Here is a 12698-nt window from a genome sequence, read left to right as displayed (position 1 = left end):
AAAAAAAAAAAAAAAAAAAAATAAGAAGGCAGTGTAGTCATGGCTTACAAGCTGAAAATAGATGAATAAGATAGAATAGAGAGCCCAGAAATAGTCATTTGATTTTGGCCAAAGGTGCTCAGGTAATCCAATAGCATGAGAAAGACAATTCAACAAAATGGACTGGGATAACTGGCTATAAATATGGAAAAACAAGAATATTGACTTCTCCAGCAAATCACACACACACACACACACACATGCACGCACACATGCTCACAAATTTAAGGTCATAAAGACCAAAACTAAAAGCTAACACTATGAAGAGTGTGGAAGAAAACACATATCTTTGTGACTTGCAGGTAGGCAATGTTTCTTAGGTCCTAGAAAGTGAAATAAATAAATGGAAAAAAATAGAATATAGGTCATGGGGGGATGGAAAGAGCAAACCATGATGGCATGTGTATACCTATGTAACAATCCTGCAAGATCTCCACATGTATACCAGAAGTTAAATAAATAAATAAATAAATAAATAAATATAAAATTTTAAAAAAGAAAAAAAGAACTGATGATCTTAAAGAAAGAAATTGATAAATTAAAATTTCATTTTTACTTGTTAAAAGACACAATTAAAAACAAATACTTAAAAGGCTACAGACAAGAAAAAAGAAAATGAGAACTATATTTGACTAAGAGCTGGTATCCAAATTATATGGTGGCTTATGCCTGTAATCCTAACAGTGTGGGAAGCTGAGGTGGGTGGATTGCCTGAGCTCAGGAGTTCAAGACCAACCTGGCCAACATGGTGAAACCCAGTCTCCACCAAAATACAAAAAATTAGCTGGGCATGGTGGCAGATGCCTGTAGTCTCAGCTTCTGAGAAGGCAGAGAGGCATAAGAGTCACTTGAGCCAGGGAGGCAGAATTGCAGTGAGCCAAGATTATGCCACTCTACTCCAGTCTGGATGACATAGTGAGGAAAACAAAATCTCCTTGAACTCAATAATAACAGGACAAATAACCCAATAAAAATGGATAAATATTTAAAGACAAAAGAAGATATACAAATGGTCAAATAAGCACATAAAAAAGTTTTCAACAGGAAACAGATATTTAATAAAAATTAAATATGACAACTAACCAACTAGTATAGCTAAAATTTTTTAAAGTGACAATATAAAGTGATGAATACATAGAGCAGCTAGTATTCTCATACACTGCTGGTAGTTATTAAAATTTACAAACACTTTGGAAAAGAATCTGTCAGATTTCTATAAAACTAAACATATATATATCCTGTGACTCAGGAATAGCAGTCCTTGGTGTTCACCAAAGAGAAATGAAAACATGTTTATAAAAAGTCTGTGCATGGATGCTTATAGAAGCCTTACTAATGATAGCCAAGTACTGAAAACAGCCCAGTGTCTATTAATAGGGAAATGGATGGATAAACAGCAGTATATTTATCCAACAGAATATTACAAGAAAATAAAGCAAACTTCTGATAAATGCAGCAACATGAATGAATCTCAGTATCAGTATGAAAAATTTTAAAAGTCTTATACAAAAGAATACAGGTAGTGTGATTCTTGTTTTAAGAATTTCCTGAATGGAAAAAAGTAATCTATGGCAAAAACAAAACAAAACAAAAAACTTCCAAGGACAAGTTTTAACAAGAGGTGACTAGGAAGAAGCATGAAGAACTTTTCTGAGTGACATTTCTGTATTTTTATAGGAGTTTCGTAAGTATGTGCACTTTCCAGAACTCAATGGATGGACCCAGCAATTCTACTTCTGGGTGTTTATGTCAAAGATTTGAAATCACCATGTGGAAAAGATGTCTTCATCCCTGTGTTCACTGCAACATTATTTACAATAGCCAAATTATGGAATCAACCTAGGCGTCCACCAACAGATGAATAGATAAAGAGAATATGGTAAAGATCCACAGTGGAATAATGTTCAGCCTTAAAACAGAAGAAAATTCTGTCATTTGTGACAACATAAATGGGATTGGAGAGCATTATGCCAAATGAAAAAAGCTAGGCACAGGAAGACAAATACTGCATGATCTCATTTATATGTGCACTCTAAAAAAATTGAACTCACAGAAGCAGGGAGTAAAATGGTGGTTACCAGAGACTGGAGCTGTAGGAAAAAGGGGGAGATGATGGTCAAAGGGTACAAAGCCCAGGTTTCATAGGATGAATAATTTAGTTTGTGTTTTATTGATACCTATTGCATAGCACAGTGAATTTACTTAATACTAGTGTGTTTTACCACACAAAATCTCAGAAGAGTAAATTTTAAGTGTTCTCATCACAAAAAGTAAGTATTTGAGGTGATGGACATGTTAATTTGTTTGATTTAATCATTTCACATTGTATTCATGAATTATAACATCACTTTGGCCCCATAAATATATACAACTATAGTTTGTCAAATTATAATAAATGAATACATACATACATACATACATACATACATAAAATGCAACAAATATGTAGATGCACATTTAAGATTTATGCATTTCATTTTATGAAAATGTTACACAAAGAAAGATTTAATTATTAACATATATTAGGCCGGGTGCAGTGGCTCATACCTGTAATCCTGGCACTTTGGGAGGCCAAGGCAGGAGTTGCTCGAGCCTAAGAGTTTCAGACCAGCCTGGACAACATGATAAAACTCCATCTCTCTATAAAATACAATTAGCTGGGCATGACGGCATGCGCCTGTAGTCCCAGCTACTTGGGAGGCTGAGGTAGGAGGATCACCTGAGCCCAGGAGGTTGAGATCAAGGCTGCAGTGAGCCATGATTGTGCCACTGCACTCCAGCCTGAGTGACAGAGTGTGGCTGTATCTCAAAACAAACAAACAAACCAAAAACAAATACGAAACTCTAATGCTAAGCTTATTCATGTATTGAGGGGAAAGTAAACTGATGTTTGTATTATAATTTGATATGCATAAAAATAACATGACAAATAAATGGATTGATAAATGGATGAATGGATAGATGAGGAAGATGATATCAAACAGAAATAGTAATGAGTATGTATATGTATATATATCTTAATGGGTCTATTGGTATATGTATATATTAGTGGGTATATGTACTTTTTAAATTCTGCTCTATGTGTTAAAATTTTTTCATAATACAGTGTTTGGGAGCATGAACTAGATGCAACAGGTAAATATAATTATTTAGTGGTTGCTTTGAAATAGCAAATGTAAAATATTTAATAAATTGCTTGGTTTTATAGTAGATTCTAAATTAATATTTCTAGTGATTCATATACACGTACAAATAAAACTCTTCATCTATTAATAGATTTATTGTAGTGAAAACGAAGTTGACCCAATCAGTGTTTCTGTGGAATAAACATACAGTCTGATTTAACATTGTTGTCCTAGAAAGATTCATCACTATTTCTCAACAGGAGTTTATAAAATAAGTATGTGTTATTATTAAAACCAAGCTGAGTGAAACTTACAGGGGAAATGTTGAAAAATGTGGTCATGGAGAAAATGACAACTAGATGTCTAAATTAATAAGATCAGTTTCTGTTTGTTATTGAATTATAAAAACATCCAATTACGTAATATTCACAGATTTGGAGGCTCTGTGGTACACATTACATTCACTTACTTTGTAGACCTGAGGGAATGAGTCAGTGTTGTTTATTAGAGATGTTGAAATTAGATTAAACTGCCCTGTGTGTGTACAATTAAATAACATACCACTCTAGGCTGTTTACCAGAATTAAACAATGGCTAACACAATGAAATTGACTCAGAGGCATAGGAAGCCTGGGGTAATTGTGAAAGTGACTTGAAACTCTCCAGTCAGATCATCTGCATCATCATGTGCTTATGAGCTTTGTGACTCCAGACTAGTTATCTTTTCAGTGAACCTATGATTCTTCCTCAGTAAAGTGCAAATTAAACAGTATCTGTCTTATATAAATTTTTCAGGAGTTAAAAAATAACTTGAGGGAAGAGATAGAAATCTCTCAATTAATATTAGCTTCTTTCATGCTGAGAAGGTAAAAATATGCAGAGTCTAAATATGTTGTCAATATGGTTATGGAACTAAGTTTATTATTCCGCACATTTGTCCAGTGAGGGATTCAGAATAGAATGAGGGCTTGGGGTCAGAGAGAGAGAGAGAGAGAGAGAGAGAGAGAGAGTGTGTGTGTGTGTGTGTGTTTTGTTATTTACTTTTATCTAATAGACCAGTCTCATTTCCTCTTTCTACTCACCATCTGACGGCTCCTCATCCTTTTAATATCTGGTGCTCAGAGACAGAGCTATTATGTGTAGAAATGGCCCAACAGAAAAAAGATGAAAATTAAACAACAGCAACAATAGAGATTCTTTTGAAGAAAACCAATGAAGGAAGTTATATGCATTGGAATTACAGTATTTGGCTACACAAGATGTCTTGATGAAGCAAATGCTCTACAGTTCTTAGTTTACTCTGCAGTGGATATCTAGTTTACACAACTTAGAAGTCACTTTAAAAACCATATTTTTCAATTTTCTTTTATTCCACTGACCCAACACAGTAATGTATTAACCCTGTTCTTAGAGTGACTACACAGAGCTCGAAAAAGTCCAAGTATTCACAGTGTGGAGTTGTTGAGGCACGGGAGAACAGTAGCATCTATGATTGTCTTTAAGCTTTTGAGATGTGATTGGCTTACACATGAAGATCTTTTATTTGAAGAGGAAAAATTCAGATTACATACAAAAAACAATGACTTGAGGAATTCACTTCACTGGCAGTTTTTATGAAAACTGGCATACCGTAACTACTAAAATCCATAAGGTACTGGAATCACAATAGAACTTACCTGGATCTTAGAAGATGAAGGATTAAAGTTTTTCTATTTAGTTTTATTTCATACAATAATTCTTCTTCATACTTATTCTAAAAAAGAAGATGCATAACATGACTTCAGCGTGGGCTCACTTAGCGTGTGCTGGAGCAGGCAGTGCTACAGGGGAATGTTCCCTGTCTCCAATCCACCCAGCAGTCCTTTCAGCCAAATGCTAAATACTGATAAAGATTAATTGATAGAGAGCTAATATTAAAAGGAGGATTTTACAAACCTCCTTCTAGTCATATTTTATAACTAAATTTCTTCTAGTTATATTTATATTAGAATAAAATATAAATATGTTTAGTTATATTTATATATATTATATTTTATTATAGTCATATTTATATTATGGATATTGGTATAGAATATTATATTTTAATATAGTTTAATAATGAAAATTATGAACAATAAATACAATTATTAATGTAATTGATATAATATAAGTTAATATAGTAAATTAATATGATATAATATAGTTTATATTATATTTATATTATCATTATTTATATTATACTATGAATATATTTACTTATATTTTTCTCCCAGTTATATTTTATAACTCCTCCTAGTTATATTTTAACTAAAAATTTCAAAGGGCTTTGTTTCTAGTTATAAAATACAATGAAACGGAAAATGCATATTCTCTCCTCAACCAAGATACACCAGTAACCATATGTCTAAGCAGCAGCCCTATACAGAGATATCCTGTTCATGCATTTTTAAAACAATTTCATGCACACAGTTTTTTGTTTACTATCCACTCAATGATAAATCATGACTATTTCTTATTTTAAGAAATTCTTTTATAGTATGTGTCTTTAGGCAGCTAAGCAAAATGTGAGTGAAACTTTATTTACTTAATCTATATTTGCTATCAGAAATTTGGTTTGGGGTATTCCCTATAGTTGGACAAAGCTGCATTTTCAATGACATGAAAAAAAATTTAAAGCTTCTGTTAAATATTTCCAAACTATCCCAAAGAAAGGAAGTGCACACATTCAGAACTTCACCATCAATTTATAGCAGTTCTTCCATTAATAGAAATTATGATTAATACAAATATTTCATACAATGAAATAACTTATTGTGATAAATTGTCTTTCTGGAAGATTATTCACATCAATACCTTTCCTTTATGCATTTAGTTATTTGTAGTTTTCATATGGATTATGATTCATATCCTTTCACCATTTTCTTTTATGGTATTTTCTTTCTTCATGCTTCATAAAAATTCTCTATAATTTAAAGATTTGGAGGTTGGTCATATTTGTTGCACATTTCTTTGAGATGACTGTTCATTCATTTATTCATTGGCTGCTATTTCAGGCACAATGATAATATGGAAAACACAGTAGTGTAGAAACCCCTGCTTGGCAGAGAAAAGCTGGATAACCAAGCACACGTAGTGGAGTGTAATGAGCATGGTAACAGGAGAAATGGAAGGACTGTGCCAGGGATATCGCAAGGAGAAGGCAGGGGCAGGCAACAGCACATGCCGAGGGCCTGAGCCAGGAAGGAACATGACACATTTGAAGAACAGAGAGAGGTTGAATATTGCTGGAAAATCAAGTGTAAGTTGAATAGAAATGAAGTGACAACGCGGAAAAGAGTAAACCATGAACAACCTAGTAAGTCAAGGATTTGGCCTTAAGAACAAAGAGACACTAAATATCTAGGCAGAAGCATGCAGTATCAAGTATGATGTTTTGGTACTTTACTTACTATAGACAATGGATTAGCAAAACTCAGTACTGTAGCCAGGAAAACCATTTAAGGCTGTTGAAGAATGCAGGTGATATGAGCAAAGGAGTAAGGAGTAGATAACTTTGAAAGACGTTTACATGCTGGAATTTACAAGGCTCAGTGGTAGATGGAGTAAGGGAGCAGTCAAGACTAAGCCTGGATTCCTGATTGGTTTAACTTGCAGAGCTGTGCTACTGTAGCAAGAAGGATCTCAAGAGGGGCAGCTAGGAGGTCGGGAAGGAGAGTTCTGTATTTGTTAAATGTTAGGTGTGCCTTAGTTAGGGTTGTTTTGACTGCAAGTTGAACAATAAAATTATGCCTTTATCATACAGACACAGAATTCACAGGTAGGAGGCCAAGACACTAGGCTACGTACTCAATCAGACAGAAAGGGTTTGGTCACATCTTGCAACATGAGTTGTATGTGTAGAGATGTGCATGTGCGTGTGTGTCTGTGTGTGTGTGTGTGTCTGCATGTATCTGTATGCGCTGTATGGGTATAAAGATGGCACTGGAACTTTTTTAGAAATTCACATATGGATTTTATATTAACAAATACTAAAAGATTATTGTTAATATTGTCAAATATGATATTTTAAATTATATCACTAATATTGTTTTCGATGACAGAATTTGATTTTTAATTTTTTATTTTGGAATTATTTTAGATTTACAGAAAAGTTGAAAGATAGTACAGAGAGTTTCCACATACTCTGCACCCAGTTTTCCCTGTTTATTAACATTTGACATTGCTATAGTCTATTTGCCACATCGAATGAGCCCAGATTCACATAATATTATTAATTAAAGCTTATAGTTATTCAGGTTTTCTTAGTTTTTCCCAAATGTACTTTAACTGTCAGGATCTGATACCAGACCCAACACTACATTTACCTGTCATGTCTCCTTAGCCTCCTCAAGCCTCACAGTTTCTCAGAATTTTTTAATTTTTTATGATCTGGGCCTTTATGGGGAGTGTCCCTCAAGCATTTTGTATGCTGTCTCATGATTTATTTTTGATCTCATGTTTTTCTCATGCTTAAACAGAGGTCATGGATTTTGAGGTGAAAACCACAATACAAAGTGCCATTTTATTACACCCTACCAGCCTCTGGACTTAACAAGTGTTAAACTTGACCACCTGGCTGAGGTGGTGTTTTCTTCTTTCTCTCTGTAAAATTACTCTTTCCCCACTTCAGTATTGTACTCTCTGGAAGAAAGTCACAATCTACAGCCCAAACTTAGAGGATGCAGATTTAGGTTCTACCTCCTGGTGAGGACAGCATTTACATAAATTATTTCATTCTTCTCTCAGAACTATCCAGTTTTTCCATTTATGTATGTATTTATTATTATTATATATTATTTATTTAATCATGTATTTATATCACTATGGGCTCATGATATTTGCTTACGTTTCATGTTATAACACAAAACTGTATTATTTATTTTGTTGTTCAAATGATCGCAGCTTTGGCCATCGGGAGCTCTTTTTGTTGGCTTCTGAATTCTTTTGACAAGACCCCCTCGTTGTAGTTTGAATTTTGTTTTGTCTGTTTGAGCAGTTTGTGGTACTACAAGAAGCTTTAGGTTCATTGTTTGTATTTCTTGCCCTTATCCAAGCTTATCTGGCATATTCATAATGAGATTTTTATTTCATTTTATTTTTGTTTTTTAAGAGAGTCTTGCTCTGTTGCCCAGGCTGGAGTGCAGTGGCATGATCTGATCTCGGCTCACTGCAACCTCTGTCTCCTGGGTTCAAGCGATTTTCCACCTCAGTTTCCCAAGTAGCTGGGATTATAGGTGCAAGCCACCACAGCTGGCTAATTTTTGTGTTTTTAGTAGAGATGGGGTTTCAACATGTTAGCCAGTTTGGTCTCGAATGCCTGGCCTCAAGTGATCTGACCACCTCAGCCTCCCAAAGTGCTAGGGTTAAAGATGTGAGCCACTGTGCCCGGCCATAATGAGATTTTTAACATCAATCTTGATTAAATCTTACGACAGTAGTTGTGAGAAGAGCCCACCAGTGTATGTGCAATGGGTGGTAGAAGGTTGGTGAATGCCCCGTTAGCTAAGTACCAATCTTCGGCCAAGACAAAGTCTGAGACAGTGAGAAAAGTGTTGGATAGTAAGAGGAAAATCTTTGCAAAGAGAATTGTTGAAGAAAAATAGTTACATATTACTTCCAAATGGGAGGTGATGGAGAGTTGTTTTTTTATTTTAATCATCTCAAGCCATAGGAAAGAGATTTAAATGGGACTGTTTAGAAAATTGAAATGTATCTAATTTATGATTGAGAATGGTGGACAGAAGAAACTCATTGGGAAGGGTTTGCACTTCCATAGTACGTTTGGGCAAAGTGCCTATCAGTATTCTCCATGAGCGAAATTAAAACATAAGGCTTAAAATCAAGTACATAATATAAATATCTAAGGACATTCATCTAATATCTTTTGTTACAGTGGAAACTGAAAACATCCTAATTTTGAAGTGTGTTCCCCCATACATGTTATCTATTTTCTATAATATGCATTCATTACTTTTGAAAGTAATATTTTACATATTTTTCTTTATTTTTAACATCTGAATAAATACCCTTCTAAGCAACAGACCAAGCAGGCCTTTGAGTTCCTCTGAAAGTTGTGCATCTTTGCCGCAGTCTCTATAAACAAAAACCTGCATAGCAGCCCTCTGTGAAAGCAAAATGCTCAAGATGACATTTTCCAGGCACCAGCTCAGAACAAATGAGGTTGTTATAAGTCAGCCTGGAAAGCTATTGGTGGAATTCCTTCAGAAACTGGGAAATTTAGAATGGTTTCCCTTAAACCTGAGCTTTACTCATTTTTGTTTTCTAACCCATTGAGAGTTTGCTTATTCCCAAGCACATACTGTGTGATGAATGGGAGTCCTTAGGAAAATTGAAACTCCTCTCTTCCTATTTGCTTCTGGTTAGAGACAGAGACAACTGTCTGCATGCCTGTGAAAGCAATAAATCTTATTTACTAAGTCAAAACCTGTACCGGTATGTCATCATCATGGGTGTGTTCAATATCTCGTTTCTGTATCAGAGGAAGCTTTTTAGGATGAACCAGTTGTTGACCCTCTACTCCAAGGACGACCTTTTCTACAAGAAAACATAAGGGGGAAAATCCATCTGACATTAACATTCGTCCACAGTGGCTGAAAAACATAATTTTCTAATACAGTTCATTTTCCCCCAGTTAGCAGCCATGGACAGCAACACTATGAAATATTATTCCCACTTTCCTGGCAAGGAAATTGACACTGATATTTACAAATCAGGAGAATATAAGGAAACTTGGAAAGAAATCGGTGTCCCTCTAATTTTTCCATATTTTCATCTTGTTCTGCAGGTATAATTTCATTTTTTATTTTGTTTATTTGTTTTCTTAAGACAGAGTCTCGCTCTGTCACCCATGCTGGAGTACAGTGGCATGATCTTGGCTTACTGCAGCCTCTACCTCCTGTGTTCAAGTGATTCTCCCACCTCAGCCTCCAGAGTAACTAGGATTACACAGGCACACCACCACGCCTGGCTAAGTTTTGTATTTTTAGTAGAGACAGGGTTTCACCATATTGGCCAGGAGTAACTAGGATTACACACGCACACCACCATGCCTGGCTATGTTTTGTATTTTTAGTAGAGGCAGGATTTCACCATATTGGCCAGGCTAGTCTCAAACTCTTGACCTCAGGTGATCTGCCTGCCTCATTCTCCCAAAGTGCTGGGATTACAGGTGTGAGTCACCAAGCCGGCCTGCAGTTGTCATTTGATTTTCCTCATGCCAGTCTCCGGATTTTGTCTCCTGTCAAAGCCTGCACTGTTGGCCTGTTTAAATGTAAATCACTGAATTTGGTCTTTCAGTTTGTTTGCATTTAAAGTCTTACCTCCCGTAGTTAAGTATAAGACCTTTACCTGTTAGAGAATTTTGGGTAGCCCTGAATCAGTGCTAACCATAATCTTCTATTCATGTCCTATCACCTCGATAGTCACCTGTGAGGTGAGTCCTGCTTGATTAAGGTGTGGTTCTTAAAGAACAATACAGAGGAGAGGGCATGGGCTTTTTGGAATATGCTCTGATTTGAGTCAAAGCTTTACCAGTTTGTTAACTGTGTGGCCATAAGTAGGATATCTAATCTCTCTGATTTGTAAATACTAGTCTCATTTTCCTTATCTGTAAAGTGAATACATTAATTTCAAGTTTTAAACCCTTTAACATACAAAGCAGCTACTGCCAGCACCGTGCCTGCCAGGTTGCGGGTATGCAGTGCTTGTCTACTCCCTTCTCCTCCTCCTCACTGTGGGTCAGAGTGTTCAAGAGTCATATGGCATTACCCAGGTGTATAGACTCTCATGATTAGTCACCATCCAGTTGAAGCTCTCGGCAAAATCACCAAAACACAATTAAAGTTTTTATCACTTACAACTTAAAGTTTGTGACTAAAGAGACATGGCCTCATAACATAATAAAAAACTCCTGATAAAAAGAGCAAGACATACCTTTAACCTGAGGAATGAGAAAAATCATCAAGAATATATACCCGGGAAGCATTCTGAATGATTCTGGTGAGGGAGAGCACGAGTGCTTGAGAATGGTGTTCACCTTTCTTCCTCCTCACTTCTACTGCAGGGATGAAGCATCTCACAGATAGGTGGGCAGTTTTGATCCAGCATGAGGAAGTGTTCCTTGAGGGAGTTACACAACTTGCTAGGTGCTTGAGGCTAAAACCTGGAGGCTGAACATCATGTTCTAATTAAAGACAACCTCTGTGGTGGTGGTGAAGGTTGGCTGGACATAGATTCCTGGCTTATGTCTAATACAAATTTGATTTCAGATATCTGAAAACTTCAAAAGTGGAAAAAATCAAGAATGTCTTAGAAAAAAAATGTTGAAAATATTTATATATATACTTTGGCTGAAGATGGTGAAATTCTTGCTAGGCAGAGTACCCCATGTAAAAACTATAAAGGAACATTTGTTAAAATAAATAAGAAATATTGAAAATTTATATAGCCTAAATCACATATTAATTGAAATTTTAAAATAAACCCAAACTCCAGAAATGTGTGCAATAAATGATCAAAAGGAGGGAGTAAGTGTCCTTATAATATAGAAGTCTTTCAAATCAATACAAAAAAAGAGATTACTAATGGACAAATTTGCAAAGGACCTGGACAATTCTATTTGTATGTCTGTGTTCTCTTGTTGTGTGGCCATGGCCAATAGAATCTCTTTATCTTCGTTTGGGATTCTATTTCTCTCTCACCTCTATATCTCTTCAATATTTTCACAAACTGAATCAATCTATGTCAATTGGAAGCTTTCTTTTGATATTTAGACCCTCTGCTCCAAAGATTGCCTTTTCTACAAGGAAACATAAGGGGAAAAATCCACCTGGCATTAACATTCATCCACTGTGACTGAAAAACAGAACTGTTCTCATGCAGTTCACTTGCTCCCAATTAGCAGCTATGTATAGCAACATTATAAAAGATAATCCTCACTTTCCATGTAGGGAAATTGACACTGATATGTACAAATTGGGATAAAATAAGCTGACTTGGAAAGGAGGCAAGGAAATCAGTGTCCCTTGGCTTAAAATGGGGGTACCATTTTAAGTCAAATCAAAAGTCTCTCCTTCTTGAAAAATCCTAGTCTTTATTCTATATGTCACTATCATTTTCTTTCCCATTTCCTTTTCAGCTAAATTTATTACACGATATCATCTGGACTTCTTGTAATTTTCTTACCTCCAACTTATCCTAATATGTCCCAGGTCTAGCATCTGGCTTTATTATTCTACTGAAATGGCTAATATCGCCACTGATTTTACCATTTCTATATCCAATAGATATTTTGTTTCCTTGTCTCATTTGCCCTCTCAACCACGTTTGGCACTGTTGACAACATCCTTCTTGCAATGTTTTATTTAGCTCCCTTGACACAATAGCCTTCTTAACTTCTTCCTGGTTCACTGGCAACTTGTAGGCATATCCTCTTCTACCCAGGATTTAAATTTTTTAGTTCCTCGAGGTATTTATTCAATACCCTGTCTTCCTCCA

General features: G+C 35.5%; 1 protein-coding gene across 1 annotated transcript in view; it reads right to left on the bottom strand.

Annotated features, from left to right (window-relative positions):
- ADAM7 (ADAM metallopeptidase domain 7) overlaps positions 1 to 11299 on the bottom strand; it is a 55030-nt gene extending 43731 nt beyond the window's left edge. Inside the window, exons 1-3 of the mRNA XM_017549766.2 lie at positions 11136 to 11299; positions 9634 to 9737; positions 4841 to 4917 (exon numbers count right to left, since the gene is read on the bottom strand). Coding sequence (XP_017405255.1) covers positions 4841 to 4917; positions 9634 to 9737; positions 11136 to 11187 — 233 coding nt within the window. The 5' untranslated portion in view covers positions 11188 to 11299. The remainder of the gene's footprint in view (positions 1 to 4840; positions 4918 to 9633; positions 9738 to 11135) is intronic.
- Between the last annotated feature and the right edge of the window lie 1399 nt (positions 11300 to 12698).

This window comes from Cebus imitator, unplaced genomic scaffold (genome assembly GCF_001604975.1).
Source record: "Cebus imitator isolate Cc_AM_T3 unplaced genomic scaffold, Cebus_imitator-1.0 Scaffold221, whole genome shotgun sequence".
NCBI lineage: Eukaryota > Metazoa > Chordata > Mammalia > Primates > Cebidae > Cebus > Cebus imitator.
This window is presented reverse-complemented; position numbering and strand designations above follow the sequence as displayed.